The sequence below is a fragment of the Lycium ferocissimum genome, unplaced genomic scaffold (genome assembly GCF_029784015.1).
Source record: "Lycium ferocissimum isolate CSIRO_LF1 unplaced genomic scaffold, AGI_CSIRO_Lferr_CH_V1 ctg7767, whole genome shotgun sequence".
NCBI lineage: Eukaryota > Viridiplantae > Streptophyta > Magnoliopsida > Solanales > Solanaceae > Lycium > Lycium ferocissimum.
This window is the reverse complement of record NW_026726935.1, coordinates 2184-30165: the sequence shown is the minus strand read 5'-3', so window position 1 is coordinate 30165 and position 27982 is coordinate 2184. Positions and strand designations below refer to the sequence as shown.

The following is a 27982-nucleotide window of genomic DNA, read 5'->3' as shown; positions in this document are numbered from 1 at the left end:
ATGAAATTCATGAAAAGATTGGATGTAAAGTTGGGGCCGTGAACGTGGTGTTTGGCCGCAAAGTAGGTCTTTGTGCCAAAAGCAACGTATTAATTCTAATTAGCATGTTTTGATTGTTGTAGTGTGAAGAAAAGAATGAAAACCATCTATATGTGTTTGTATGGTGTTGGTCAAAGATGGTCCCCTTTGTGTAGTTGAGAATGGACAAATCGTCGTAGTATTTTAGTTGTTAAATCTCGTCAGGATTCTATGAGAAAAATGCAAGTTTAATGACTCAAAGGATGTGTGTTGGTTATGGGTATTCACTGTTCAACGTGTATGTAATTTGTGATTTGGACGTCCTCTATACTATGATAGCCTTATCGGCTTATTTGTGATATTATCTGGGATTATGATAACGATATGTATATCTCAACAGTACATTTCCAGGACGGCTTTGGGGCGACGTCACTTTTTCTGTAAATATTTGTAATTTGTACACGGTATAAGCTACTTGTACGCTATTTCGGTTTAATGGGCGTGTACGGGTGCGAGATCGGGCACTAGTCGCGGCTACGGGGTTGGGTCGTGACAAAAGTGGTATCGAGAGCGCGTTCGTCCTCGGATTGTCATCAGGAACCGGGCCGGCGGAGAGTTCTTGTTTATAGTGTAAAGCCGCCACACTTATAAACAAGAGGTCTGGCATTTAGGAATCGGTGACCCTGCTGCCTTAGAGTAATTGATAGAGCCAAGTCATAGGAAATGAGATTCTCCGTGCTAACTCGTAATTTCGGTAAAGGGACGACATCGACGGAAAGGAAGCGATTGACGACATTGGAAGATACAAAGCACGCAGGTAAGCAAATGTACGGAAGACACCTGTCGGCTAAAGCATTAACGTATGATTGAGATGTAAAGCCCAAAAATTTTCAGAAAGAAAAAGTAAACAGGGAAGTGTAACAGGTGCAGATCGAATTGGACATACGAGGTAAGCCCATCGTTTTCATGCTATTGTCGCCATCGGGAGCCTGTGGGCCGTGATTCGATATGATATGTATATTTATATGTTGGCCACGTGAGGCATTGTTGGTATTTCCGTGTACGGAGTTTTTTAGATAGTAAGAAATATAGAGGAAACTTCTGCCGAAATTTTTTTTTCAGAAATAAAACAAGAATGTGGGTATGTGTTTGTAATATGCCATGCAAGGTTGTGTTAATAGTAAACGGGGCTGACTAAGTTGCAAGTACGGTGGACCTTGAAAAATAAGTTAACTACGGAATTGGCGGTAATGGTAATTAGGAGGTTGATATTGATATGGTAAAAAGAATTCGGAAAAAGGTTTGTGACATTAAGAGATGAGTTAAAAAAAAAAAGAAAAAAAAAGGGGGTTGGCGAATCTCAATAGAGTATTATATTAAGGTACCAACTGAATTGATAAGCGGGGATTAATTATGACGAGCTTGTAGTTAGAAAGAATGGTGATACGATTGAGACAGGGTACAAAAAAAAAAAAAATGTGTGACGGATATGAATATACCGACAAGACATGACTTGTGAGATATTAGAAGTAAGATTGACTAGAAAGGGTAAAAGTTAAAAAGTGTGACATTATAAGATTGACGAACAAGATATTGCGTGAATATGATAGGGATCATTATGAAAATGCGTACAGTTTGGCGAGGAAGCGACTAAAGGATACGACGTGATATGTGTGACTAAAGTATGAAGGTGAGCTAGTGGTCAAAAAAAAAAGGAAAGAAGGGATTAATTGGAAGGAAGAGATAAAAAAGAAGGGTAAGATAACGATGCGGTAATAGATGATGACGGGTGCGGCCGTGAACACGAGTAATATCGGTGTCGGAATGGTGAAGGACCGAGGAGAGAGACGAACAACGAAGAGGGGCGATCGAGGAAATGACTAGCACGATAGGAATATGAGAGCAAATAGGGGTGAACAGAATATGATTTGAAAATGAGAAAGGGATTAGGTAGGAGCAATATTTCCGAAAATGTAGCAGTATTATAAAGCTCCTCGTGCGCAGAAAAGGATGAACATAGACTGGGGAAATATGGTAAGGGAATACTAAGGAAAACACCCAAGACAGGCATAAATAAATGAGTACAAATATGAAACGCAAGGAGAATACATAGTCATGACTCTAAAGGTGTAGTACGACGGAGCGATATGGCAAGACCATTGTTGAGACGGATTTGGTGTTCTAGGTAAGTTAGAAGCTCACGTTGGATATATAGTAAGGGTAAAAAGACATAAAGCACAAAGGGATACGCACAGGCATACGACTCCACTTTTAGAAGGTGATGATCATGGACAAAGACGGTAGGCATAAGAGAACAGATGATGCAATATAATTTTATCAAGAGAAGCCAGTTTGTACAAAGTTGGGATAAAAATATTACTCTAAGGGAATTTCGGACACTTATCATTGGAATATAAATGCCACTTTTAACGAGAATACGGAATGACTACGAGTATTAGGAAGTTATTGATTGGAGTAAAGAGACTTTTTAAATCGACGAGATGTGTTATGGGGCGTTACGGAATGCAGCCGGACTTCAACTTACTCCAAATTATGTGTCAAGGTCATGTGGCGAGGTTGACGCGATCATATTAACGTTAGAACATCGAATTTCATCGAATCCCAAAGTTAAGCGTCTTGAGTGGGAGCAATTTCGATGGGTGACTCACTTCGGGAAGTTTTCCGGGAAGTTTTACAAACTCGGTCGTAAGAAGCAAATGAGAGGCTAGGTTAACCTAAGGAACTATTAGAGTACCGCAGTAGCGGGAAACCTTAAGAGGTCATGTAGAACGAGACGGGCAATCAAAGGAAAACGGAGGAAGGTGCATTATAGCTTTAGAAACAGGGTAAGCTAAATGATGATGGAAACATTTTGCGAATAAGATGGTAATGATTGTGTATATGTATGTATATGATATCCCTTATGTGGCTATGTTGAATCCCAGCAATCGATGTTGAGACATATTGGAAGGCATTAATCGACGGGGGTAAGGAACGGGGAAGGGTGAAGCCTCCAAGAGAGACGACGGGCAAAGCACGACACTAATTGGATAAAAATTCGAGGTTAGGGCGTGTGAGAGGGATAGAGCGTGGTAGTATGGGGTAAGAAGAGAGGAAGGTATGAGGTTAGCGAATAGACTTCAACAAGTGGAACTAAAGAACAATGACCATAACGAAAAATGAGAAGTAAAGGAAAGAAGATTAGGTCGTGCGCAACAAGTGCTAAGAAATTCCTAACCCTCGAAGAATAAGTGCAAAGGCGACGTATATCAAAAAAAAAAAAAAAAAAACTATTGGTGCATTGAACCCCGCTTATTAGGCGGGGGAGAACATATTGGACTTGAAGGGGAATTTATTAGCTTGGAGCCAGAATTCAAAACGATCACCAATAAAAGGGAATTGAAGACACGTATTGCGCTATGAGAGAATCGAAAAGGAGTAAGGATTTTCGTAGCCCTATGCTTTTAGGTTGTAGGGTAAGGTTTGAGGGACAAAGGTTAGAGAAACAGTTGTGGCAAAAAGCTTAAGGAGAGGTTGTAACGAGAGCCCAAAGATTTAGTTTGAACTCGGATTATGAGTTGCCATAAGTGTAGTGGTACACCGCAAAGGATAGCGAAGGCGCGAGCCATTACGTGTATACCTACTTTAGATCGGGGAAAATAGTCCGTAGAAGGAATCGGAGGAATAGTTTGAAGGACATAACCATTGTACGCACTAGCGACAAAATTAGGTTGGGTGAGCATTCGAATGTAAACGGTAAAAAACAAAGGCATAAGGACCGATGACGCCGATTGTTAAACCGCAAGGAGTCGGTACGAAGATATTCAAGACCACGTATCCAGTTAAAGGATATGCGCGATTATATAGAGAAACTTCATAAAGCTCCCACATCTATGATCTCAGACGGAGAAGTTCAATTACAGCCAACCTCTGGAGGTCACTCCAGAAAGGATGAGGTCGCTGATGAATCTCGACGCAAGATGTGCCACTCTCGGACTAACGGATAAACCAAACAGGCTATTCGGACGTTAAGGAACATCTTTGCGAACTCACGTTGCTAATCTTCGAGGGCAAAAGATGATTATTTGCCACTTGCGAGTTCGAATATAATAATACCTACCATTCTGGCATCCAGAGAGCCGTATGAAGCTTAGTATGGTAGAAAGGGCAGGTCGACGATTGGGTATCCTTGGAAGTGTCACCCTTGAAGGGTGCTGTGAGGTTCGGCAGGAAGGGGACGCTCAGTCCGAGGTATGTTGGATCTTATCAGATCGTTCGAAAAATAGGCAAGGCTTGCTATGAGTTAAACTCTACTTTGAATTAGAGACGCGCGTCCCGGTCCCCCACACGCCAATGTTTCGTAAAGGTATAGGCGACCCCTCCAAAAGTATCTCTTATAGATGGTATCCAAGCGAAAAAAAAGGGGGTCATCCTACACGAAACAACCCATCATTATACTGGTTTGGCAGGTGAGAAGGTCGTGTGCTAAAGGCATGACTTCCGTAAGATATCGTGGCGGAACAATATCAGGAAAAGGATGAAGGATACGTATTCCTATTTGTTTCCTATGTCTTCAAGTAATTCAAATTCCCAGATGGGTCATGTTGATTAATGAGTGGAGTATACGTGATAGCCGAAAAAAAAAGAGGACCCTCCCCCGAAGCATTTGTAAGGTCCATAGGGTTAGTTTAACATTCGAGGATGAATGTTCTAAAGGGGGGGGAGGATGTTATATCCTGTATTTTGATCAACGGGACAACTTGAGTGAATTACGATAAGTTGGGAATAAGACTATCCCGAGATACGAAGTAGAGACTTTTGTTTGCTTTAAAGGCTTAAGTTGTGTATGATTTTATTGGCATGGAAATGTTAAGGAAACATTTGGGGTCAAATTCCATTTTTGGAAAGTATGCTATTTTTGGAAGGTGTATTACTCTTAAGAAAAACAAAAAAAGAAAAAGAAATTGAGGGACCGTGTGGCCGGCCACCTTGGGTGGGCCATGGCCACATGGATGGTTAAAACTTGGCAATTTAAAAGATGACTAATAAGTCATCTTCCTCACTTTCATTTCTAGAATAATCAAGAAAAAAACTTGGAGGAGAAAAGAAGGGCTATTCGGCCAAGCCCTTGAGAAATCAAGACCAAAATTTAGCCAAGAAAAAATTGTTTCTTCAAGCAAACTTACTAATTCAAGGGTGCTTATTAATGTGGAGTTGTTGTTTCAAAGATAGACTACTGCTTTCATCCTTGGCCAACTTTAGGCAAGTTGAAAAGTTGTGAAGGAAGGTGAGTTTAATCTTGTGTGTGTGTGTGTGTGTGGATGTGTGTTGTGTGTGTGTGTGTGTGTGTGTGTGTGTGTGTGTGTGTGTGTGTGTGTGTGTGTGTGTGTGTGTGTGTGTGTGTGTGGGGGGGGGTGTGTGTGTGTGTGTGTGCTAAAATGGATGAAATTCATGAAAAAGTTGCATGTGAAGTTGAGGTGTGTGTGTGTGTGTGTGTGTGTGTGTGTGTGTGTGTGTGTGTGTGTGTGTGTGTGTGTGTGTGTGTGTGTGTGTGTGTGTGTGTGTGTGTGTAATGTGGTGTTTGGCCGTGGATCGACAAGCATGTGTCTTTGACAAAAGCAATGTATTAATTCTAATTAGCATGTTTTGATTGTTGTAGTGTGAAGAAAAGAATGAAAATCATCTATATGTGTTTGTATGGTGTTGGCCGAAGATGGTCCCCTTTGTGTAGTTGAGAATGGACAAATCGTCGTTAGTATTTTAGTTGTCGTCGTTGTGGATTCTATGAGAAAAAATGCAAGTTTAATGACTCAAAGTGATGTTGTGTTGGTTATGGGTATTCACTGTTCAGTCGTGTCTGTGTAATTTGTGATTTGGACGTCCCCCTATACTATGATAGCCTTATCGGCTTATTTGTGATATTATCTGTTGGATTATGATAACGATATGTATATCTGTACATTTGTGACAGCTTTGGGGCGATTTTCCACTTTTCTGTAAATATTTGTAATTTGTACACGGTATAAGCTACTTGTACGTTATTTCGGGTTAATGGGTGTGTACGGGTGCCCAGATCGGGCACTAGTCGCGGCCTACGGGGTTGGGTCGTGACACCTACATCCAAAACCAGTTTTCAAAAGAGAGACATACCTTAATTACGTTATCTGTAGTTCAACAAGTTACTTTCCTAGAGGATAATCACCCAAATCCTAGCTTGAATTCCCTTGAATTAGATTATCTTGCTGCTCCCTTGAAATAAGAGGTTTTGAGAAGTAATTTTCGTGCTTAGGGTTTTTGAACAGGTGAAAAGTGACAAAATTAACTGAACCCACGTTTTTATAGTTTCTGGTTGATGCGGGATAAGTACATCCAAAAAGGACGGGACATACTTTCAAGTACGAGCCGTTCTTCCAAGAATTTTATAGAGAGCAATTGTTGAGACACGGGGAAAGGACGGGCATAAAGGACGTCCCGTCCTTTGAAGTACGGGCCGTACTTCCCCTAAATTTTTCAGAGAGTTCAGATTTGTAAAGGCCAAAGAACGCCCACAGAGCGTCTGTACTTTGAAGTACGGGTTGTACTTTTGTCATAAAATCTCCCAATTTCCGTTGAAATGGGATTCTTCACCCCAACACTCCCCGTTTTGGTTCCTAAGTCCCGAATTGTGAACATAACCTAACTTATAAGGTTCAAAACAACTCGTATAACGCTTTCATATTCCATACGGATTTACGGGATGTTACAAACTGTCATATAATAGTACGATAATCGAAGTACAAGAAACAACAAATAGTAACAGAAATGGAAGGACAAAAAACTACAAGAATAATACTACGGACAACACTCAACTACCTTTTAGCCTTTTATCCTAATTCATTCATAAAAAAGTAGGAACAACAAATACAGAGGAAAAGAGAAGTTAGGAATTTTGTTTTAGAAAGATATATTGAGAATTACAAAATATATGAATAATAAAATAATAAAATATTTGATCAAACAAAAAATGTTTATACACTGACAATTCAAAAGTTCGAGATGACCAATTTATGACTTTTAACTGATTTTGGCTTATAAGTCAGTGTTTATAAGTGCTTACCAAATGCGTATAAGCTAAAAATGCTTATATGCTGACGTTATAAGTTTAGGCTCAACCAGATAAAAAGAAATATAATAAAAAGAAAATAAAGAGAAAAGAGTTAGTGGAAAAAGGGTGAAATAGTAGCAGAAGAAAATATCAGGGAATCGAGATAGAGAGATAGGAGGATGTCGTCGGAACCACCGCCATTCCAAGAGGCATCACGTTGTGATATCTGCAGTTGCAGCTTCAACACCTTCCGCCGACGGGTACTCTTTGGATCTCATCACTCAACATTTTTAAAAATTTTCAGTTGACGTTTTTGATATGTTCATTTCCCATCTTTCAATTATTTTGCAAAAAGCTGAGTTATTTCCTTTTCAGCGATAAGAATTGACTAAAGGAATGATCGTTTGGGAACACATAATGATTGATATCTTTCACGGACTAGTTCTGTAATGTACCCAATTCACCAGTAAATTAATACAGTTACGAGTATTGACAATCAGGTTGTCAAAAAACATTTGTATTGTTTCCCAACAAAGGAGAAGGGACAACTGCACTATTAACTATTACTATTAGTTGAGGGCCCAGATATTAAGCCATTAGTGTTAATTGCTCAGATCATCACTCAACTTGGGGTAATTGACAATCAAAGTTATCTATCTTGGTTTTATCATCCAAAAGTCACTTTCCTTGACCTAATTAGTTTAAATTGTCATTCACCGTATTTTGTTTAGTTGGAACACGAATTAAGAATCTGGGCCAGTTTTGAATCCATCCCAACCCCTATACCTACCTGACCCATCCCTTTTTATTCTAAAAACAATGCCCAGTCAAAATTAAGAAATAATGTTAATATGACTGTTTTAACAAAATTTCATAATGGTTGCAGTTAGTACCCATGAAGAGAAGGGTAATATTTTTCCTATGCCCTTTTTTGCAAGAATATGTTTTTGTGAAAACGCCTTATCTTTAAAACAGAAAGTATAGAAATGTATGAGAAAAGTTTCCTGTCTTTTTGTTAATGTTGGTTCTCTTCTCTATTGTTCAATGTGCTAGGAGAAAATACTGGAGAAGGAAAAACAAGAAATGTACCAGTCGATAAGTTTTCAATTATTTGACTCACTCCTCTAATTGGCTCTCTAGGAAGAAATTTGGTCAACATACTTTCTAGAATTTGATCAAAATGCATTATATATTTGACTAATATGACAATATTATCCATTAGTTTCTTCAATTTACCAATAGTGGTCAATTCAAGAAAAGTTTAAAGCAAAATCTTGAAGTCTAGGTAGATAAGTACATTAGTACTTTATAAATTGAAACACTTAACTATTCTGCAACTGATTCCACCGCTGAGTAACTGCTCGAGTCAGCTCTTCTCAGCTTCAATATTGCTTTACTACCCCCTAATGAAGACCACCCTTATCCCCAAGGTTGAATGAAAGAAATATGTGTTGCAGATCAGAAGGAAATTCCCAAGTAGACTGGGCAGCACCAATGTCAAGCCATTTGACCAAAACCTAGACACAACTTTATTACCCCTTTTCACCATTCTCCTCTCCATAATAGTCTCAGGCATAGGACAATTGGGATTTGACATGTGAAGTACAGGTGGATGGCTAACAACATCAGGAACCTCATGACATTTCCTAAGTTGAGAAACATGGATGGATAAGCACATCTGCAGGCAGTAATAGCTTGTAAGCAACCTCACCAACCTTAGCAACAATAGGATAGGGACCAAAATACTTGGTTGCTAACTTGTTGAATGGTCTAGTAGCCACAGACACTTGTCTATAGGGTTGTAACTTCAAGTAAACCTAGTTAGCCACAACAAACTTCCTGTCTGATTTTTGTTTGTTGGTCGTGTCCCTCATCCTATGCTGAGCTCTAGACAAATGACACTTCAGTAGCTCAATGACGTCCTCTCTAGCCCCCAAAGACCTATCAACTATAACAGTGTGAGCTTCTCCAAGCAAATAAGGAAGGTGAATGAGAGGTTTTTGACCATATAAAACATCATAAAGTGTGCAAAGTGATGAGTGGTATTGTACCATCATTCATCAAGTGGCAAATAAATAGCCCATTCCTGTGGATTATCTGATAAAAAACACCTGAGATAAGTCTCCAAGGTCCTGTTCTAAGTCTCTATCTGACCATCTGTTTGAGGATGGTAAGCTGTAGAGTTATGCTGCTGCACCCTCTGTAAGGCAAATAGCTCCTGCCAAAATGAACTCAAAAGTATAGGATCCCTGTAACTTATAATAGTAATTGGCCTACCATGTAATTTGAACACATTAAATAGGAAACATGGGCCACTGTTTGGGCTGTATAAGGGTGTTGTAAGCACATGAAGGTGTCCATATTTACTCAGTCAATCAACCACCACTAGAATAAAATCCTTGCCCTTAGATTAGAGTTAGAAAGACCTTCTATGAAATCCAGACTGGTGTTAGTGCACACACCATCATGAATAGGAAGAGGCTGAATAAGACCAGGATATGCAGCTGTACCATACTTGTGTCTCTGAGACCCATCACATTTGCTGATGAAACTCCTGATATCCTGAGCCACTGACTTCCAGTAAAAGAGGGACTGCAATCGCTTGATAGTACATCCATTCCTGAGTGACCACCCTAAGGTGTAGAGTGCCATACGTGAATAATAGTTTGCCTTACAATCAGTCTGCCCTTCCACCTAAGTTGAGAATTGAGCCAAGTAAAAGACTTGTAAAGTTGCACTTGAAGTTTAGTGATCACTGTCTACAATACAGGATCGACTACCACGACTGTTTAATCTGATCATACAAGGAACCATGAGGAGTCTACAAAAAATATGGCCTAAAGCTCAGCCCCTTGGTTTCTAGACAAGGCATCAACAACCTAGATTTCATTTCGCTTTTTTATACTCAATGGAAAAGTCAAAAGCCATAAGCTTGGAGATTCCAGCCACTTGGAACTCAGTGTCTATTTTTTACTCAAGCAAATGCTTCAAAACCTTTTGATCAGTTCTTACAACAAAATGCCTTTCCAGCAAGTAGTGAGACCATTTGGTCACAACAAAGATGAGGAGCCAACAACTCTCTATCATACACACATTGACTGGTGCTAGGGGCTAATGATTTGCTGATATAGGCAATTGGATGCCCTTGCTACTTCAAACAACACCAATTCCCGTACCACTTGCATTAGTCTCAATGATGAATGTTTTATCATAGTCAGACAATGCTAGAACAAGTGCAATAACCAGTGCCTTTTTGAGTCTATCAAAAGCTGCAGTAGCTTCCTTAGTGCAAGCAAAACTATCCTTCTTAAGTAACTCATTTAGTGGTTCGCAGGTAGCACGAAACTCTATTATGAACCTCATATAGTATCCTGCCAAACGAAGAAAGCCCCTTGACTGCTTAACAATAGTGGGAATAGCCCAAGCCTGAATAACTAAGATTTTCTTAGGGTCAGTAGCTACTCCTTTAGCTTTTATAAAATGACCTAAGTGCTGCACTTCAGGCACTCCAAAAATACACTTAGATGCCTTAGCATACAATTGTGTAGCTTCATAATCTCAAATATAACCTTAAAATGCACCAAATGATCAGAAATATCCATACTGTAAATCAGTATATCATCAAAGAAAAGGAGAGGTTTAAAAACAGTTTTCATAAGACTTTGAAATGAAGATGGTGCACTGGTTAAGCCAAAGGGAATAACCTAGAACTCGCCCTTCATGAGTCTTAAAGGCTGTCTTGTGTGTGTCTGCTTCTGCCATTCTTAGCTTGTGATAACCAGCTCTAAGATCATTCTTAGAGAACACTTTTGCACCTCCCAACTCACCCAACAAATCTTCTATTATTGGAATGCGAAACTTGTCTTTTGCAGTCAAGACTCAAGTGATTCAAATCCCTGTAATCAACACAAAACCCCAACTGCCATCATTTTTCCTCACTAACACAACTGGTGAAGCATATGGGCTGGTGCTATGCTGGATTACCCCTTGATCCAACATCTCCTGCACAAGTTTTTCAATAACATCCTTCTTTACCCCAAGATATCTGTAAGGCCTTTTACTTACATGTGCAGCTGAGTCTGAGTGGTATTCTATGATCAAAGGGCCTCTATGGGTAGGTAATGCAGTAGGAATCTCAAAGATACAACTGTACTGTTCCATTAAGGTGGCTAAGATAGGGAATTTCAGTGCCTTGGGCAGCATGAATACTGTTACATTGGAAATTTGCTTCTGTATCTATGACGAAGGTCAGCATAAAGAACTGGACCTGCTCACCAGTCTTCTTGTTCAATGCCTTTGCTTTAGTTGTCCTGAGCTCTAAGTAATAGCCTCTCTTAAAACATGCTTCTTCCGCTGGTGCATGAATTCAGTAGTCCTGCTCCTGAAGTAAAAAAGGATCCTGCCTAGAGTATTCCGCCACTGCTCTCCTAGAACTATGTCAACATTTTCTAGAGGCAAGAGCAGAAAATCAGAAGAGAAGGTAGTTCTCTGTAACAGCCACTAAAGGTTCCTGCAAACTAAGACAGTTTGCACCTTCCTACCATCAGCTACACCCACATCCTCTAACATTATAGAACTAACCTTGCATCCTAACTTGCTTGCTACTTCTTCATCAATGAAATTATGGGTACTACCTGTGTCAATCAGATCCTGTAAAGGTTTCTTCTCATGGTAACCAGTGACTCCAATAATGACACCAGTGAATGCCTGTAAAGAAATGGTCATATATTCATCTGAATCATTGCTTCCTTCTCGAACCTGATCCAATTCCTCCTCACCCAATACTTCATCTTCTTCATTCACTTCCACCAAGAATAACTGCTTCTTAGCCTTACAATTATTCCCAGATACATACTTTTCTTCACAGAGAAAACACAGTCTCTTTGCCCTTTTCTCATCCATCTCAACTGCAGTTAGTAACCTTCTACTGGGGTTACCATTATGGAATCTGTTAGGTCTATTATTGGGTGATTCAAAAGGTTTCTTGAAAGAAGAATTGGTTAAAGGGGGCCTTTCAGAATCCTGGAATTTAGGAGGGGGTTAATTATATAAGATAGCATTCTGATTTCTGTCAGTAGATCTAATTTGCCACGACTGTGCCTGTGCTTCAAAGACTTCTTCCAGTAGCTTAGCAATCTTGTAAGCTTGCATTAGTGTTCGTGGCGCCTGAATTCTAACAGACCTATTCAATTCAGGTTTTAATTCCCCTAAGAAGTAGGTAATAGCTTTTTCATTTAACAGATTGACCCTAGTTAATACCTATCAAATTCAGCTGATAGTTCCTCACACTGCCAGTTAGCTGTAGATTCTTAATGGTCTTTATTGATTTTTCAGACCCATCCCGAGCCTCTCATTTATAAGCTAAAACATACTCTGTCCAAGTAGGTTCTAGGGGTGTATTCCTAGAACTCCAAGCAATAGCTTCACCATCCAAATGAATAAAAGTTATTCTCACCCTTTGATCAAAAGGAACTTCATCCATGGAGAAGGATAGATCCACTATACAGCCATGTCCTCAGATCATGCCCACAAAATCGAGGAAACTCTACTCTAGAGTATCGAGTGAAGTAATTACTGTTTGCAGCAGGCCCTATTTGAAATTCCTTGGCTTGATTCATCTGCCTTGAATCCCTAGAACAAGCACCGTCCACAGAAGATTCAGCTCTACATTGTTCAATGTCCCTTTCCTTCTGCCTTATACATCCAATGATCTTGATCAATTCCTTATCAGTTTGAACATTTCGATCATTCATATTGATCATCCCTTCCATCAGTTTCTGAGCTTCTCTTAAATCTGTGAGAGCTTGCCTTCCATTTCTTCAGTGGGCTTATCTCGATTCTTATCGTGTGCCATGATAACTAAGCCGAGAATCAATAGATCTGATACCAATTGATGCAACAAGAAGATCTCGAGTGGAAGTAGTTAATCCAGTTGAGAAGACTCGAGGAAGATGGGAACTAACTCAGGGGAATCTGAGATGTTAGTTGAGAGAAGATTATAGAAAAGAGGGAGAGATTATATTTCACTGAATGAGCTCAAATGTACAATTGCAAGCTGTACTTATACATGATCGAAATGAATGAATGAACTAAGATTGAATCATCAAATCCTGTAACTAACTTGCGAACTAACTGGACTAACTAACAGTGAACAAGATTAACTTAACTTTTGAATTCTAACTGCTTAACTAATTCTGCAACTGATTCCACCACAGAGTAACTGCTTGAGCTAGCTCTTTCTCAGCTTCAACATTGCATCAATAACCCCTAATCAAACTTTGCTTCAATACCAAACAAGTTGGGCTCGACTATATGAATGTTCATTGACCATGACGCTCCATTTAACCTCATCTTAGGCCGATGTAACGCGTGCCGAGGTGAGCACGTCTCAACCATATATTCTGTATTGCGAGGATTCTTCATAACTTTGCTATTTTTTCGCTGATTGCCTGCCTACCAGCAGTGTCAGCTAGCTTACACATGCTGAGTTGTTTTATGGATCTAAAATGCAAAAAATTAATTCAAGATCGAAACATGGAATTGCTAAGCAGTAATTCTGTTAAATTGACACAACAAAATGCTATCTTAGAGACAAAATCACAGTTCCATCCCTTAATAATTCAACGAGCAGTACCATGGGGATATTTGTTCATTTGACAAGTTGGACCTTCATGAATAGCTCATGTTCCACCAAACCCATGAGATTCAGATCAATTATAGGACTGTATTTCCATGTCTTGATATCTCCTATTTTCAGTTTCATGCCTTAAGTAGGCTACAAATGAAGAAGGTGAGCCAGTGTACCATAAGAAAAAAGAGAAGTGCCATGGATGCTGTGACATATCTCTTCCTCCAGGTGTATTATTAGTGGTTTCATCTTCTTCCAACACTAGCGACAATCCCCTAACATTAGCGACTTGACTAGATGCTGTTTCCCTTATGGTATCATGCATGAACTTAGCTTCTGAAATCACAAGATTTAAAATATTATGCATATCAAGTTCGCTGGTTTGTTATTGGACTTGGCTTTATTTTGTTTGATAATACCTGTCTTTATGTTCCTTTAGGCCTAATAATTTCTTTCCTATCGTCCGTATTGTTGAGCCTTTTCCTTATCACCTGTTTAATTAACCTGCAGGGACTGAGCAAGGTTTCTGCCGTTATTTTAAATTAGTTACAGATATTGTGATTACTTTCTAATTCCTCCCCCCCCCCCCCCAACCCCCAAAAAAAAAAAAAAAGAAAGAAATAGTTCCAAATATTGTACCTGACTGTCTTCATCATCTCCTGTAGCACCATTGCAGATGTTGCGGCCGAACATTGTGTGCTGAACATTCAGCATATCAGATGGTGAGTTCTATTTGTTCTATGCACCTTTTCCTAAGCCTATTTTATACTTTTTGTTAGCTCACCTTTGTTGCTTATACCGAAAATCTTTTCAGGCCTTACCACAATTTGGTCTTCACTCAAGTGTTAGAGTTTGTGGAGATTGTTTTAATAATTCCTCTCGGTAAATTTCTGTCATTATGATTAACGTGATGTTTTATACTTCTCAACATTGACGGCAAATTTTTTTCTTATTTTGCCCCAAATTTTGGAAGTCAGAGATGCTGTCACAGAGCTACGAGGAATTTATTCTTGGAATTCCATCTTCTCATTTTTCAATCATTGAGAATCTTTTATCTAGGAAGCAATTCTATACTCACATTAGCTTGTTGGTGACTGGTGACTAGTACATGAAACTTGAAAGACTAGAAATCTGCCACGCTTAAGCAGAAAGAGTATCCACTCTTGGCTCTGTTTGGTGTATTCATTGATCCAATGATCATCATATTTCAGTATCGTGATATGTTCTGTCATCTTTGTGGTGTGAGGCCATAGATTTATTCATCTATACCTCCCTAAATCTCTTTGATGAGATTGAAAGACTATTCTAATATATCTCTTGTTGATAGTCTGAAGAGAAATTATCTGCCTACATACAGGGTGCTTTTTTTCCAGTTTATACATCATTTAATAGAATTGCTAATTACTATCTTTAATTCTTTTTGAGGACATTTAAAGTCTTACATATTTTTACTAATCTGATTTTCAGTAGACCCATTGGAGATGGCATGATAGCTTCTGCAAATGAAGTCAATTCCCTGAAAGATTCATTTTCAGCTTTAGATGTCGGTGCCGTTGCAGATATCAAAACCAAAGACACTGTCAAGCAGACTCTTCCTTTAGGCATTACAGAATGCAAATGTGGGATGCCTTTGTGTATATGTCAAGTGACGGCTACTCAAACAACATCAGTCGCTCTACAGGAAAGGACATATTTACTGGCCTTCAAATGCTTTTTGTGCAAATAACAATCCCTCATATTTTCTTTTAATTCCAGCAGGGAAAAGTTGTGCCAAACCCAAGCGTAAACATAAATCCAAAACCAAAGAAGGAAATTAGACTTCCAACAAGTAGAGCTTCAACATCAAACAAGCAAGGGTATGTCTGTGATATATCTAGTTGTCCTTTTGGAGAAATAGGTCCAATCTAATTTCTTCAAAAACAGATTTTTTTTTCTTTATAGCCGTTGTCACTTGTGTGGAATTGAGTCAAGGTTATATACAAAAACATAACAGAGGATTAATTATTGCAACATTGTCACTCTAAATTTAGCCGAATACACCGCCCGATAATTGCTCACCCGATACCGGACCAACCAATATCTTCTCGGTTGGCTAGCGGATTAGTACAATTAAAAGCCGATAACCGATTAATCGAACCGTTAAGGGTAGTGATTTGCTCTATCCGCCCAATAAGCAGCCCTACATACATATATGCATAATAGGTGCCTGCCCAACCAACTATAGCTCGGTGGTAAGTAGTAATACCATATATGCATGCATGCTGACATGGAATAACATTCTGAACCTTTCGGAGTGACGTAAGTTCGTTAATCCTCCGAATATCATTATGTACATTAACACCATCATCATATGCCTCAAAGGTGTTGCCCAATTTTCAATAGGAGAGCTACTAGCTTAAGGGGTCCCTTGGCTGTGTCACCTTTGCCCTTTCTTTAGGGAATTAATTGTAGCCTTTCCTTTAGCAAGTAGGTGATGCACCTACTTGTCACCTACTTGCTTAATTAGTGAATCATGCATGCTGGTTCTTGTTCATTTAAACACACGTCTCGTCCTCGTTTGATAATTAATACACGTGTTAAGTAGCTCAAGCAAGTAGGACAGGAAGTATGTAGGTGAAGCAGGCACGTCGGGTAAGCAGGCAGCTCGTTTTTATTTGCCCAAAATCCCATTTCTCACGTTTAAATGCATTCGGCAACCTCAATGTAGTCGTGCATATATTGAGTGAAAATACGGGATGTAACATCCTCCTCCCTTAGAAACATTCGTCCTCGAATGTCTACATGAGGGAATTAACTCTTATAACTTTCGCAAAAATTTCGGCAGAGTTTCCTCTATAATTCTAACTATCCCAAACCTGCGCGCAGTCCAGAAAACGCAAAACAACTGCCTCACTGGGCCACAACAAGCAATAATAACTCCTAGTGTCGCACGAACAGCCAATATAAATGCCAGAATCGACATCATGATACTCATCTCGTGTCACCCTATGTTGTATTAACGTGTTTTCTATCTATGCATAATTGCGGCCAATCCCCAATTTGGATATAAGATAGTTCCTTTCATGCTTCCCCATCGTGTTGCATCAACATATAACTTAAACCAAACCGATGTTCGAACCGCTTCCATACCCACTTTTCATTTTATTCGGAATATCCAACAAGCTCTCTCTCTCATTCTAACTTCCCTTTTCGATCTGGCCCCATTCTTTAGTCGTTTGATATTCTTTAGTTAGTTACTCGTCCCCTAAACTGTGAAATTCCTCGATGATATTTTTCACATCCCAATCTTTTGGTTCTTAAACATGAAACTTGCACATCCGGTATGCACAATCTGATAGGAACTTCAAACTGCGCCACATGATCTAGAACTCTTTCTACTAATGCTTTTACCTGCTGTTGTATTAGCCTTTCCTAGCTGTAGTCTTTTCTCATTGCAATCATCTCTGTGTCAATAACAAACATAAGTCCTGACTCAACTCTTATAACTTAGCTCTATGGCACGATTTGTATTTGAAAGAAGGGTAAAGACTCCTAAATGCCCTGTAGCTTCCTATTCATAAATGTGGTGCACAACACATCCATAAACAAGATTCTACTAGACGCAGTTTTGTAGACTCCTTATGACAGACCTGCTCTGATACCAATTTGTCACACCCCAATCTAGGTGATGCGTGGTTGGCACCCGATGCCTTATTGGCTTGAGCGAACCACTCTGTAACTTATGATCGTTAGACGTAAACTAGAACATACATAGGCCGAACTCATTCTTTCTGTAAACTATCATGGGCCAATATGGCCACAACTCGTGATATATATGTACTGTAAGTGGGCAAGCGTCGTATTAGCGAGCCGTTATACTCAAAGTATATCTATATGTACCGGTCGAGGAGGGCACTATGAGTATCAACACTGAACTACCCAAAAGGAAACATAAACGAGGGCCGACCAGGCTACTGACATACTGAACCTGTGTCTACAAAGCCTCTAAGTGTATTTGACATCAAAACATGGTCGGGACAGGGCCCCGGCCTCCCCATAAGTCTGTAGCAAAACTCTGACCCCATGACTTCTAGACTCAGCTGCATTCCGAATGAAGTGGAGTCTTATTGATCCTTCGCTGAATATCCACCTCGTCTATTGTGAGGGCTCGTCAAATTGATTACATGCACATGCAGGCATGAATGCAGCATCCACAACAAAAAAGACGTCAGTACGAATGATGTACCGAGTATGTAAAGCATAACTGAAACATAACAATAAATCCTTATCAATAAGAGGGATAAGAATCAACTTGAAACTTTTGGATTGCCACTAGGATCATGTTATATGTGATGAATAGACTTATATACAATGCCACTCTACGGCTAACATCTATGTCATAACCTCTAACTGCCCAACTGATCAGTGGTAACTGCCCGATCGGCCGTAGCTCGTTGATACATGCGTAATTGCCCAACTGGCCGTAGCTCGGTGGTAAATAAGGATACATACATATAGGGCTGTTCAAAACCGAACCGTAACCGATAACCCAACTGTAAAATTGGCTTATTGGCATTGGGTTATCGGATTAATGGTCGGTGAACGGATAAATTTTTTATAGTTAGCGGTTTATCGGTGCGGGGACGGATTACTCAATTTCCTTATCGGCTAAACCTTTAACCCGTTAAAATTATCATATTTACTAAAATATGACTCATTTGTGCATTGATACATCTCCAAGGTTATATGTAATCTTATTTGTGGTTAATCCCTATTGTCAGGTTCTAATATTAAGGTTATGCTAATATGTGCTGATTTAATGTTTGTTTACATTTGGGCTATTAGTAGTCTTTGTGAGAGGAGCTGGAACAAGTATAGAAAAGGATTGAAGTGAGAAGTATTTGGGCTTTTATTATCTGACTTTCCCTTTAAATTTTCCCACTTACACTTTCTTGTTTTCTGTTCCTACTTTCGATGCTAAGCGTTAGTTAATAGGATGTTTTCTTCAAAATCCATAACCTTTGGTGCTCTTCCATGTTTTACCTGCTTAGGCCTAGGAATTTAATCACTGAACTAATTAAGCAAATATTCTGCAGTACAACTTTCAATATTGGTCCAGCTACCAGCTGCAATATGGAGACAATGTCAGCGGATTATGAAGTCAGTGGGGAGGTATTGTGCTTTACCCTGCTTTTCCAGTGGTAACCTTGAATTTACTCACGGGGAGTAGACTTACAGATAGCTGAAGTAGCTTGGTTCTAGGGAAACTGAAAAATTGTAGGAAGCTGTAGTTGAAGAAGCTGGGAAGCACAAAATTGGATACCTAGTCATTTTGTAGATGTTTGAAGCCAATGGGCCATTTAGTTACATGGAACACAAGGTAACTGTATAAAGATAGAACACAAATGACAAAAGGGGCCCTAAAGAGTAACAAAGTTTATTAGGAACTTACTGTTGTAAGCTATAACAGTGGTAGATTTTAAACAGTAGATTGTGTGGTTGAGGAAGTCAATTTTTTTTTTCTTTCATTTTTTCCTTAAATTAAATTATAGGTTGTGCTGTTACCTTCTCAAAAAAAATAAAAATAAATTATAGGTTGTGGGGGCAATTCTTGTGCAGGGTTTAAGAGAAGCAATAAAAAATGGTGATGTCGGTGCTGCGAAGAAGCTCCTGAGTCAGGTATTTATGTAGACTTTCTTTCTCTTGTAGTTCAATTTGGCATTTGTCAGTCTTAGTTGCGACATTTTATCTCAATTTTATCAGGGTGTTGATGCAAATTACCTTGACAAGCAAGGATCATCATTGTTACATCTGGTACTCTTATCTCATGCTCAAAACTACATAATTGTACAATGACATATAATTCTCTACTTTTAGAGGGTGACAATTATAAGTGGCATTGTCTAATGTAGGCAGCGGTATTCAATCGAACTGAAATAGCATTTGCCCTCATGGAGAGTGGAGCAAGTTTGTACTGCAAAAATTCACAAGGTAAAATATATCTAAAGGATAGAACCTTTTTGTCTAATTGGAGCTGCATGATAGCATCCAAATGCCTGATAACGTTTCCTAGTCCTCATAACTAAGTAATGGTATTTTTTGACATTTTTTAAAGAGAGCATGATTTAAATTTTAAACCATTATTCTGCTCCTGCTGAAACGGTAGTATACTTTATAAATCATACTGCTGTTTGTCTGCTTGCAAATATTCAGTTTTTTTTTTTTTTTTGGGTGTTAACCGAGAAATCTCCTGGGAATTAGCTGGTCCATCCCTAGTTGGCACACAGGTTCGAAACTCAGGGATGCAAATATTCTGATCTTTGACAATCTAAAAATATTTTAGTGCATCTATTTTATCATTCGGATGATCATTCTATCTATTGGTGTTGATTTTCAATAAGGTGAAACACCTCTGGATTGTGCTCCTGCCACATTGCAATTCAAGATGAAAAAGAAGATGGAAGAGAGTGGGCAGTAACGTTTCATCCGAAAGTAACACTTGTCTAAACAATGCTACAAAGGAAGCTACTACTGTTTCAGAGAATGGTGAGCTCTAATCTGTTTGTTTGTCATATCTTTGTACCCTAGTAAACGGCTACAAGGTATCAGCAGTTTCAAATGTCGTATGTGTATCAAATCAAGGCTTCCTAGTTTTCTGGTTCTTTTTCTTGTTGGGCTTTTGCCTTTTTTCTATGGCGCAATAATGTATTTCAATGGTTGTAAGATGAAAAAAAAGTACAGGGAGGCAAAAACCACGGGCATTGTGGTTATTTCATGAATAAACAGCTGAAAATTTTGTCTCAAGTACCTTTGAGTTTTCCCTTTTAACAAATTTTAATTGTCAAGATATTTTTGTATGTCAGTTATAAGAGGGCTGCCAAAAACTACAGATATCAACAAAAAAGAACGACACCAGCATAAGAGTACATCTGAAGTTTGATTAATATGCCTTTATAGCTTTCCTGGTTTTTGGTTCTGCTCAACCAATTTGTTTGAGCCTCGCAATTGCGGCCATGGAACAATTGCGATTGGCAATCAAACTGGCTAGGACCAAGGTTGACATAGCAACATGCAATTGTGAGGTTCCTCACGCAAAATGCAGCCACAGTAGAAAAAATAAAATATACAGCATGCTGAAATGTGATTTCTTGTTCAAAACTCAGCCTAGCTCCTCGGCTCCCAACCAAAGTATTCTGACATGTACCAAGACACTATATGGTTGTGTGGTAAGTCCCAAAATCAAGGAACAAGATTCAAATATGCAAAATGAAGGATTCAGCTGTTACATTCTCTCCCTCTTAAATAATAGTTCATCCTCGAACAAGTTTAAAATTCTATCTAAGCTGTCAAATATGTATATTGCCCGTATGAAGTTGCTTGATCAATGTTAACATCCCTGCACGCTCTTCCATCGGTGTTGTCACGACCCAACTAGTGGGCCATGATGGGTACCCGGAGCTGGCTACCGAACACACTTATCATGCTATCTATCATACTCAATCTGGTCATATATCATCTTCAACATAGAACTTGTCATAAATCAATTTTCAAATCTCCCAAAATATGTATATATGCATGAGCCCACAAGGCTACAAAATGATGTACAAAATATACACTGACGAAGTCTCATAACATCTACAACCCACACATAAGTATCTAAAGACCTCTAGCTAAGTATTGAAATCATGAGGGTGGGATAAGACCACATCGCCATGCCCCCAATATATACACAAAAGAATATACCAAGGAATGACGATTCGAAATAGTGGAGTGCTCCTGCCAAATATCTTTGAGAGGCTCTAGTCAAGCCGTCCGAACTAGGTCTCCGTCTACTCAGGCATGAACACGGCGTCCATAAAAGAAAAGGACGTCGGTACGAACAATACTCAGTATGTAAGGCATGTAAATCAACATAATAAGTGAATAAGAGGACATGAGGGCGAAGAGAGAACCGTGGGGATTGCCTCTTAAGGCGGAATCATGCATGCTAACAAGAAACATCATATCATGCATACATATATATAAACTGCCCGACCATACAGGTACGGTGTGATCATCATTAGCCCGCGTCCGGGGCTCCCACGTCCGGGGTAAACATCTCAAGCCGCTCACTAGTGGTGTCTGCCCATGCCATATAGACATAGTGTAATCATCATCATAGTTGCGCACTACGCCTGTCGTAGTGGTGACTGCCCGGCCATATAGGCGTGGTGTAATCATAATTATACATAACATAATGCATGCATGAGAGCTCAAAAAAAGCTATAAATCTATCGGAGTGACGTAAGGTCGGTAACCTCCGATTACATTATGGAACAACCATCATCGTTATGCCTCACCTTGGAAGAACTAATATCATGAGGTAAGATAATGAGTTTCCAGATGAGCTTCCAGGCATTCCCCCAGAGAGAGAGATTGATTTCACTATCGACCTATTGCCAGATACTCAGCCAATATCTATTCCTCCTTATAGGATGGCCCCTGCGGAGTTAAAAGAATTGAAGGAGCAGTTGAAGGATTTAACGAGAAGGGCTTTATTAGGCCCAGTACATCACCGTGGGGAGCATCGGTATTATTTGTAAGAAAGAAGGATGGCTCTTTACGGATGTGTATTGATTATAGGCAATTGAATAAAGTGACTGTAAAGTATAAGTATCCGCTCCCGAGAATTGATTTGTTTGACCAATTGCAAGGCGCCAGGTACTTCTCGAAAATAGATTTGAGGTCAGGATACCACCAGGTTAGGGTGAAGGAGAAGACGATTCGAAGACGACGATGGGACTGAGATATGGCCACTATGAGTTCCATGTTATGTCGTTCGGGCTAACTAATGTCCCAGTGTGTATTCATGGATTTGATGAATCGTGTATTCGGACCATTCCCAGATTTGTTCGTGATTGTGTTTATAGATGATATTGGTTTATTCGCGAAGTCGGCGATCATGCCGAGCATCTACGAGTGATACTTGGGATTCTTCGAAAAAAGAGAACTATATGCCAAGTTTTTTTCAAGTGTGAGTTCAAGAACTCTATGGCTAATACAGGTCACATTATTTCGGAAGAAGGCATTAGAGTGGATGCCCAAAAGATTGAGGCTGTGAAGAATTGGCCAAGGCCCACGGCGCCAACAGAGATACGTAGCTTCTTAGGCCTGGCAGGATATTATATGTTACACCCCGTACTTTTATATGTAAAGTTTCGCCGTGAGTTAGTTGACGAATACTTAAAAGGCGAGGTTGTCGTCAAGATCCTAAGGAATTATTCATGCCCATTCTTCATACATGGGAGCTTGGTATCATGTTTAGTAAGTATCGGGAAGGTTGGATGTCAAGCAAATCGAAGAAATTAAGTTTGTTGAAACTTTGGGAAAATTCGGTAGAATTCCGGACAGAAATTTTGGGTCAAATTTGGGGAGACATATCTCCTAGAATACAAGGAGTTACGGAACTCATAACTTATGCATTCATAAGTTCAGCGAGTCTACTTTCCAACGCAACTAACAGATCTGAATTTGCATCTAGACGTTGGGAGTTATGGCCGTCGAAGTGTCGACGATCCATCGATGCACATCGACGACCCGCCAATTTTCAGGCGGTGTAGCTGATGTATATATGCATCTAATTCGTGATTTTTTTCATTCGAACCCACACCAACAGACCCTAAACACTCCCTAATACTTATCGATCCTCTCCCAACCTTTCTTTATCATCCAAGTAAGATTCGAGCCCCGAAAACCCGAGCTAGTGAAAGGGAAGTTGTTCCTAGGGTTTCTATTGAAGTTGTTGAGCTTAGGAGTTGGATTTGAAGTTTGGTTCTTGGAATTCCAGCCCCTTTAAGGTATGTATACTATTCTTATCTTTGCTATTACATTGATTAGCAAGAGTTTTAGTGATTTAAAGTGAAGGAAATATAGTTAAGGAAGTAGAGAGTTAATTGAGTCAAATTAAGATTAGGGGCTGTTTTGGGAGATGTTTTGGCATGGATTTGATTATATTTTGATATGAAAGTATTGTCATAATTTGTTTGTGGAGGAATCCCTTAGTTTAAAGTGAAGGAAAACATGATATGAAAGACCTAAACTAGCTTGATGATGTGGTTGCCGTGAAGACTGTTTCAATTGGAATTTTTGAGAGATTTCCACTTGTTTATGTTGTTGCATATGGTTACTATTGTTGTTGATGATGTTTTGTGTGTTGTGCACCGTTTCGGAGTTGGATAGGAGTAAGAATTATAGAAATCTTTGTAGAAATTCGTTAAGTTTCATGCGTACTTGGAATGGGTAGTATGGGATGTATATGGCCTAATTGTAATTCGTGTTATCTTGGTTGTAGTGTTACAAGCTCGGGAAGTACGCATTGGACATTAGGTAGATTCCAAGGTATGTTAAGGCTAACCCTTCCTTCATTTTTGGCATGATCTTATAAAATGAAGGAACAAGGAAGTCAACGAGCTTCCGTATTACTCTACTCTTAGAAGCAGTAGGAGTACTTCGGTCTATGATTGTTCCTTCTGTTCAGGGGTCTTGAGGTTTCTTATATTGATTATGTTAGCTCCAAGAATGTACATCGGGGATAGTACTACCTCATGTCACTCCGAGAGTTCTATGTATTCATTTCATTTATGCATTGCATCCATATTCATATGCACATTGACCCGTGACTAGAAGACGCATGATTCTTATGTTTTGATTCCATACATGACATCCATAATATTTTTACTCCTAGAAATTCCATAAGTCTATAATTCTGAAGATTCTTATGATAACTCCAATCCTAGAGATTTCCAAAGCCTAAGGTTCTAGATGATTTCATGACATGACTGAGCGTGCTAGATAATCCTTGATTATGTTTAGAATATGTGGCCTCAGCTTATGTCTGAGCATGCTACACAATATGTGGCCTCAGCTTATGTCTGAGCGTGCTACATAACATGTGGCCTTAGCTTATGTCTGAGCGTTCTAGATAATTCTTGATTACATTCAGGATATGTGGCCTCAGCTTAAGTTATGGATTGCGCCGTACGTTCCTCGGCACTACTAGTATATTATGGATGAATCGGGCTGTGCATTCCACAACACTATCAGTTATATTATGACCTTCATTGATAGGCATGAGCATGCATATTATGCGCCCGCGGTGACATTGTCGATTATACGGTTTATGTAGATACGGTGAGATACTAGTTCATACAAGTACATACGGTTAGTCATTTCGGTTTATGAGTTCGGATCTTATCCATGATTCTTATGTATATATGTTGTTCTTATGCCTTACATACTCGGTACATTATCGTGCGACTCCTCGTTGCTCGGGGGCTACGTTCGTACCGCGAGTACGGGTAGACCGATAGACGGTCCAGCTCAGTGAGGACCTCCATTCAGCCATAGTCAGCGCACTCCACTTGGTTCGGAGTTGCAGTTTATTTTGGTATGCCTTTTTGAAATGTACATATGTATATATGGGTATGACGGGGCCCTGTCCCGTCCTTTCTACAGCTTTCTGTTCCATTAGAGGTCTGTAGATAGTTGTATGTAGTTGGTACATGATGTAGCCTTGTCGGCTCTCATTCCTTTTGTGTATAGTATATATAGCAACCTAGTCGGCTTGCCTTCATTATTTCGTTATTTCGATATTATATATATATATATATATATATATATATATATATATATATATATATATATATATATATATATATACAGTTGGATATGAGTTAGATTTAGGCCACCCTGTTGTTATGTGATAGTTAAGCAAGTATATGGGTGTCTGGTCATTAGAGGTCAGGAACTCGTCATGACTCATCGGCTTGGGTCGTGACATTATAGAAGGTTCGTAGAAGGATTTTCCTCTCTTTCATCCCTATTGACTAAGTTGACCCAGAAATCAGCTAAGTTCCAATGGTTAGATGCTTGTGAGCAGAGTTTTCAGACGTTGAAGGATAAGTTGACTTCAGCACCAGTTTTGACTCTTCCAGAAGGAGCAGATGACTATGTGGTATATTGTGATGTTTCGAGGTGTTGGATTGGGCGTGTGTTGATGCGGCAAGGAAGGTTGTCGTTTATGTTTCTAGAACAGGTTGAAGGAAATGAAGTACGAGAAGAATTATCCAACCCATGATCTTGAGCTAGCGGCAGTGATTCATGCTTTGAAAATATGGAGGCACTACTTATACGGTGTACTGATTATAAGAGTCTTCAGTACATCTTTAAGCAGAAGGACTTGAACTTACGTCAAAGGCGATGGCTAGAGCTGCTAAAGAATTATGATATGGATATTTTGTACCATTACGGAAAGCTAATGTAGTAGCCGATGCCCTTAGCCGTAAATCCATGGGTAGCTTGTCATATGTGCCGCTAGAGAAAAGAGAAATGGTCTGTGAAGTTTATCAATTAGCTAGCCTCGAAGTTCGATTGATAGATTCAGGTGATGCAGGAGTTACTGTTCAAGACACAGCGGTGTTGTTACACCTCGTAGTTTCGTCCGTTGAGATTCGTTAGGCGTTAGTTGTCCTAATCGTGGAAACGGGAGTTACCTTAGGATATATGAGATTACATGTTCCCATATTATGGTTATGAGGGTTTGAGCCCATGAAATGAGCTATGGAAGGATTTAGGAACAAACAAATAAAGGAATGGAGTTTGTGGGAACTTTGGTAAAACTTTGCAAAATTTTCGGACAGGATTTTGGTCCAGATTGGGAGAGGCATGTCTCCTAGAATATGAGGAGTTTTGGTGTGTTTCTTTTGTCCAAATTGAAGTTCATCGAGTCTAGTTTCCAACGAAACAAACCGTTCGTCAATGTGACGTCTGAGTAAAAAGTTATGCATGTTTTACTGACGGAGCGAGCAGAAAATTTCTGCGGACCATTTGACGGCCCGCAGGAATTTTGACGCCCCGCAGAAAATTCTGCGGTCCGTCAAATTGCACCAGCCCAGCGTCAAATGGTCACAGTGAACCATATTTGACTGGGCAGTTCTACGGACCATTTTGACGGTCCGTAGGAATTTTTACGGCCCGTCAAAATGGGCGCAGATTGCCGTCTGGGATTTTAAGTTCATTTTATATAATTTACTCCACTTCATTTGGACATTTCATTTCACCAAATCAGATCCAAAGGCTCTCTAAAAACCCTCTCTTCAACTCCATAAACTAATCCAAGCCAAAATCCAAGGGAGATTAAATATCAAGAGGCAAGAATCAAGATACCCGTGTGTTAGAAGCCTTGCTAGGGTTATTAGACTCGAGAATTCTTTGGATATTGAAGCTAGGTTTTCATATAAGTTGATAGCTTACTCCAAAGCTCATTCTTATGAGATAAAACGGTTAGTTTTTATACTTATTACATGTTATCAAGAATGTTTAGTTGTTGAACAACTTGGGTAGAAGGAGAAAGTAGAAAATGAGTTCTAAATGTAGTTTTTATGATGTTTTTGAGTAGTAAGGTAACTTGAGTTATGATTCTTAGTATGATATGAATATAATCTTGCTATGGAAGGTAATAATGGTGATGAGGAAGCATTATTATGAAAATGTGCTAAAATGGGTATGAAGTTGCTAGCATAAGTTGAACACAAGGATGAATTTTGAAGGCTAAATCGAATGTGAATACTTGATTATGATATTGTGGATATTATTGTGGTTGTTTGGGAGTTGTTTTGTGATATAGTGGAAGTTGACGAAATAGGGGAAATGCTACCCAATTTTCATTAGAACATGAATTATCCTAGTTTGAATTGAAGAGTATCATTAAGGCTTAACCATGGTATGAATCCTTCTAAATGTAGATTATTCAAGCTTCAACGGTGAACGCTAAATAGTTAAGAAGTCGAAGAGGTATGTAAGGCTAACCCTTCTTTCATTAAGGCATGGTTGCCTTGCTATATATGTGTATATATATATATATATATCCTTTCATGAGTTCCATAATGATTTATAAATGACTCTACCTCTAAGAGTACCAAAGCTCATGATTCTCGATACTTTCACGATACTAGTACTTCCTTTATATGATAGTTGATCCTATAAGGATAGATGTAACGAAAACGATGATGGCAATGATATTGATGATACTTATGGACTTTTATGTGTACATGTCTAAGTATATATGACTACTATGTAACACCGAGCTTATATGGGCGGGTATGATATCTATTGCGCGCACACCACTGTAGTTGGGTACGGATAACACTGAGCCTTGGTAGGGCCAGGTATGTACGACACCGAGCCTTGTCATGGCCCGGTATGTGAAACCACCGAACCTTCATGGTCGGGTATGC

The 27982-nt window shown here is 39.3% G+C and overlaps 1 protein-coding gene across 2 annotated transcripts; it reads left to right on the top strand.

Annotated features, from left to right (window-relative positions):
- The first annotated feature begins 7193 nt into the window (after nucleotides 1-7193).
- On the top strand, nucleotides 7194-20323 carry LOC132045717 (uncharacterized). 2 transcript variants are annotated; one of them, XM_059436283.1, is made up of 10 exons: nucleotides 7194-7362; nucleotides 14396-14452; nucleotides 14545-14612; nucleotides 15198-15412; nucleotides 15490-15586; nucleotides 18806-18881; nucleotides 19329-19388; nucleotides 19473-19523; nucleotides 19622-19700; nucleotides 20111-20323. In XM_059436283.1, exons 1-10 carry the CDS (start codon nucleotides 7282-7284, stop codon nucleotides 20185-20187), a joined length of 861 nt encoding a protein of 286 aa, XP_059292266.1. In that variant the 5' UTR covers nucleotides 7194-7281; the 3' UTR covers nucleotides 20188-20323. The 2 variants fall into 2 exon arrangements, with proteins under 2 accessions (XP_059292266.1, XP_059292267.1); XM_059436284.1 differs by having other exon boundaries at nucleotides 7195-7362; nucleotides 15201-15412.
- Nucleotides 20324-27982: the final 7659 nt, after the last annotated feature.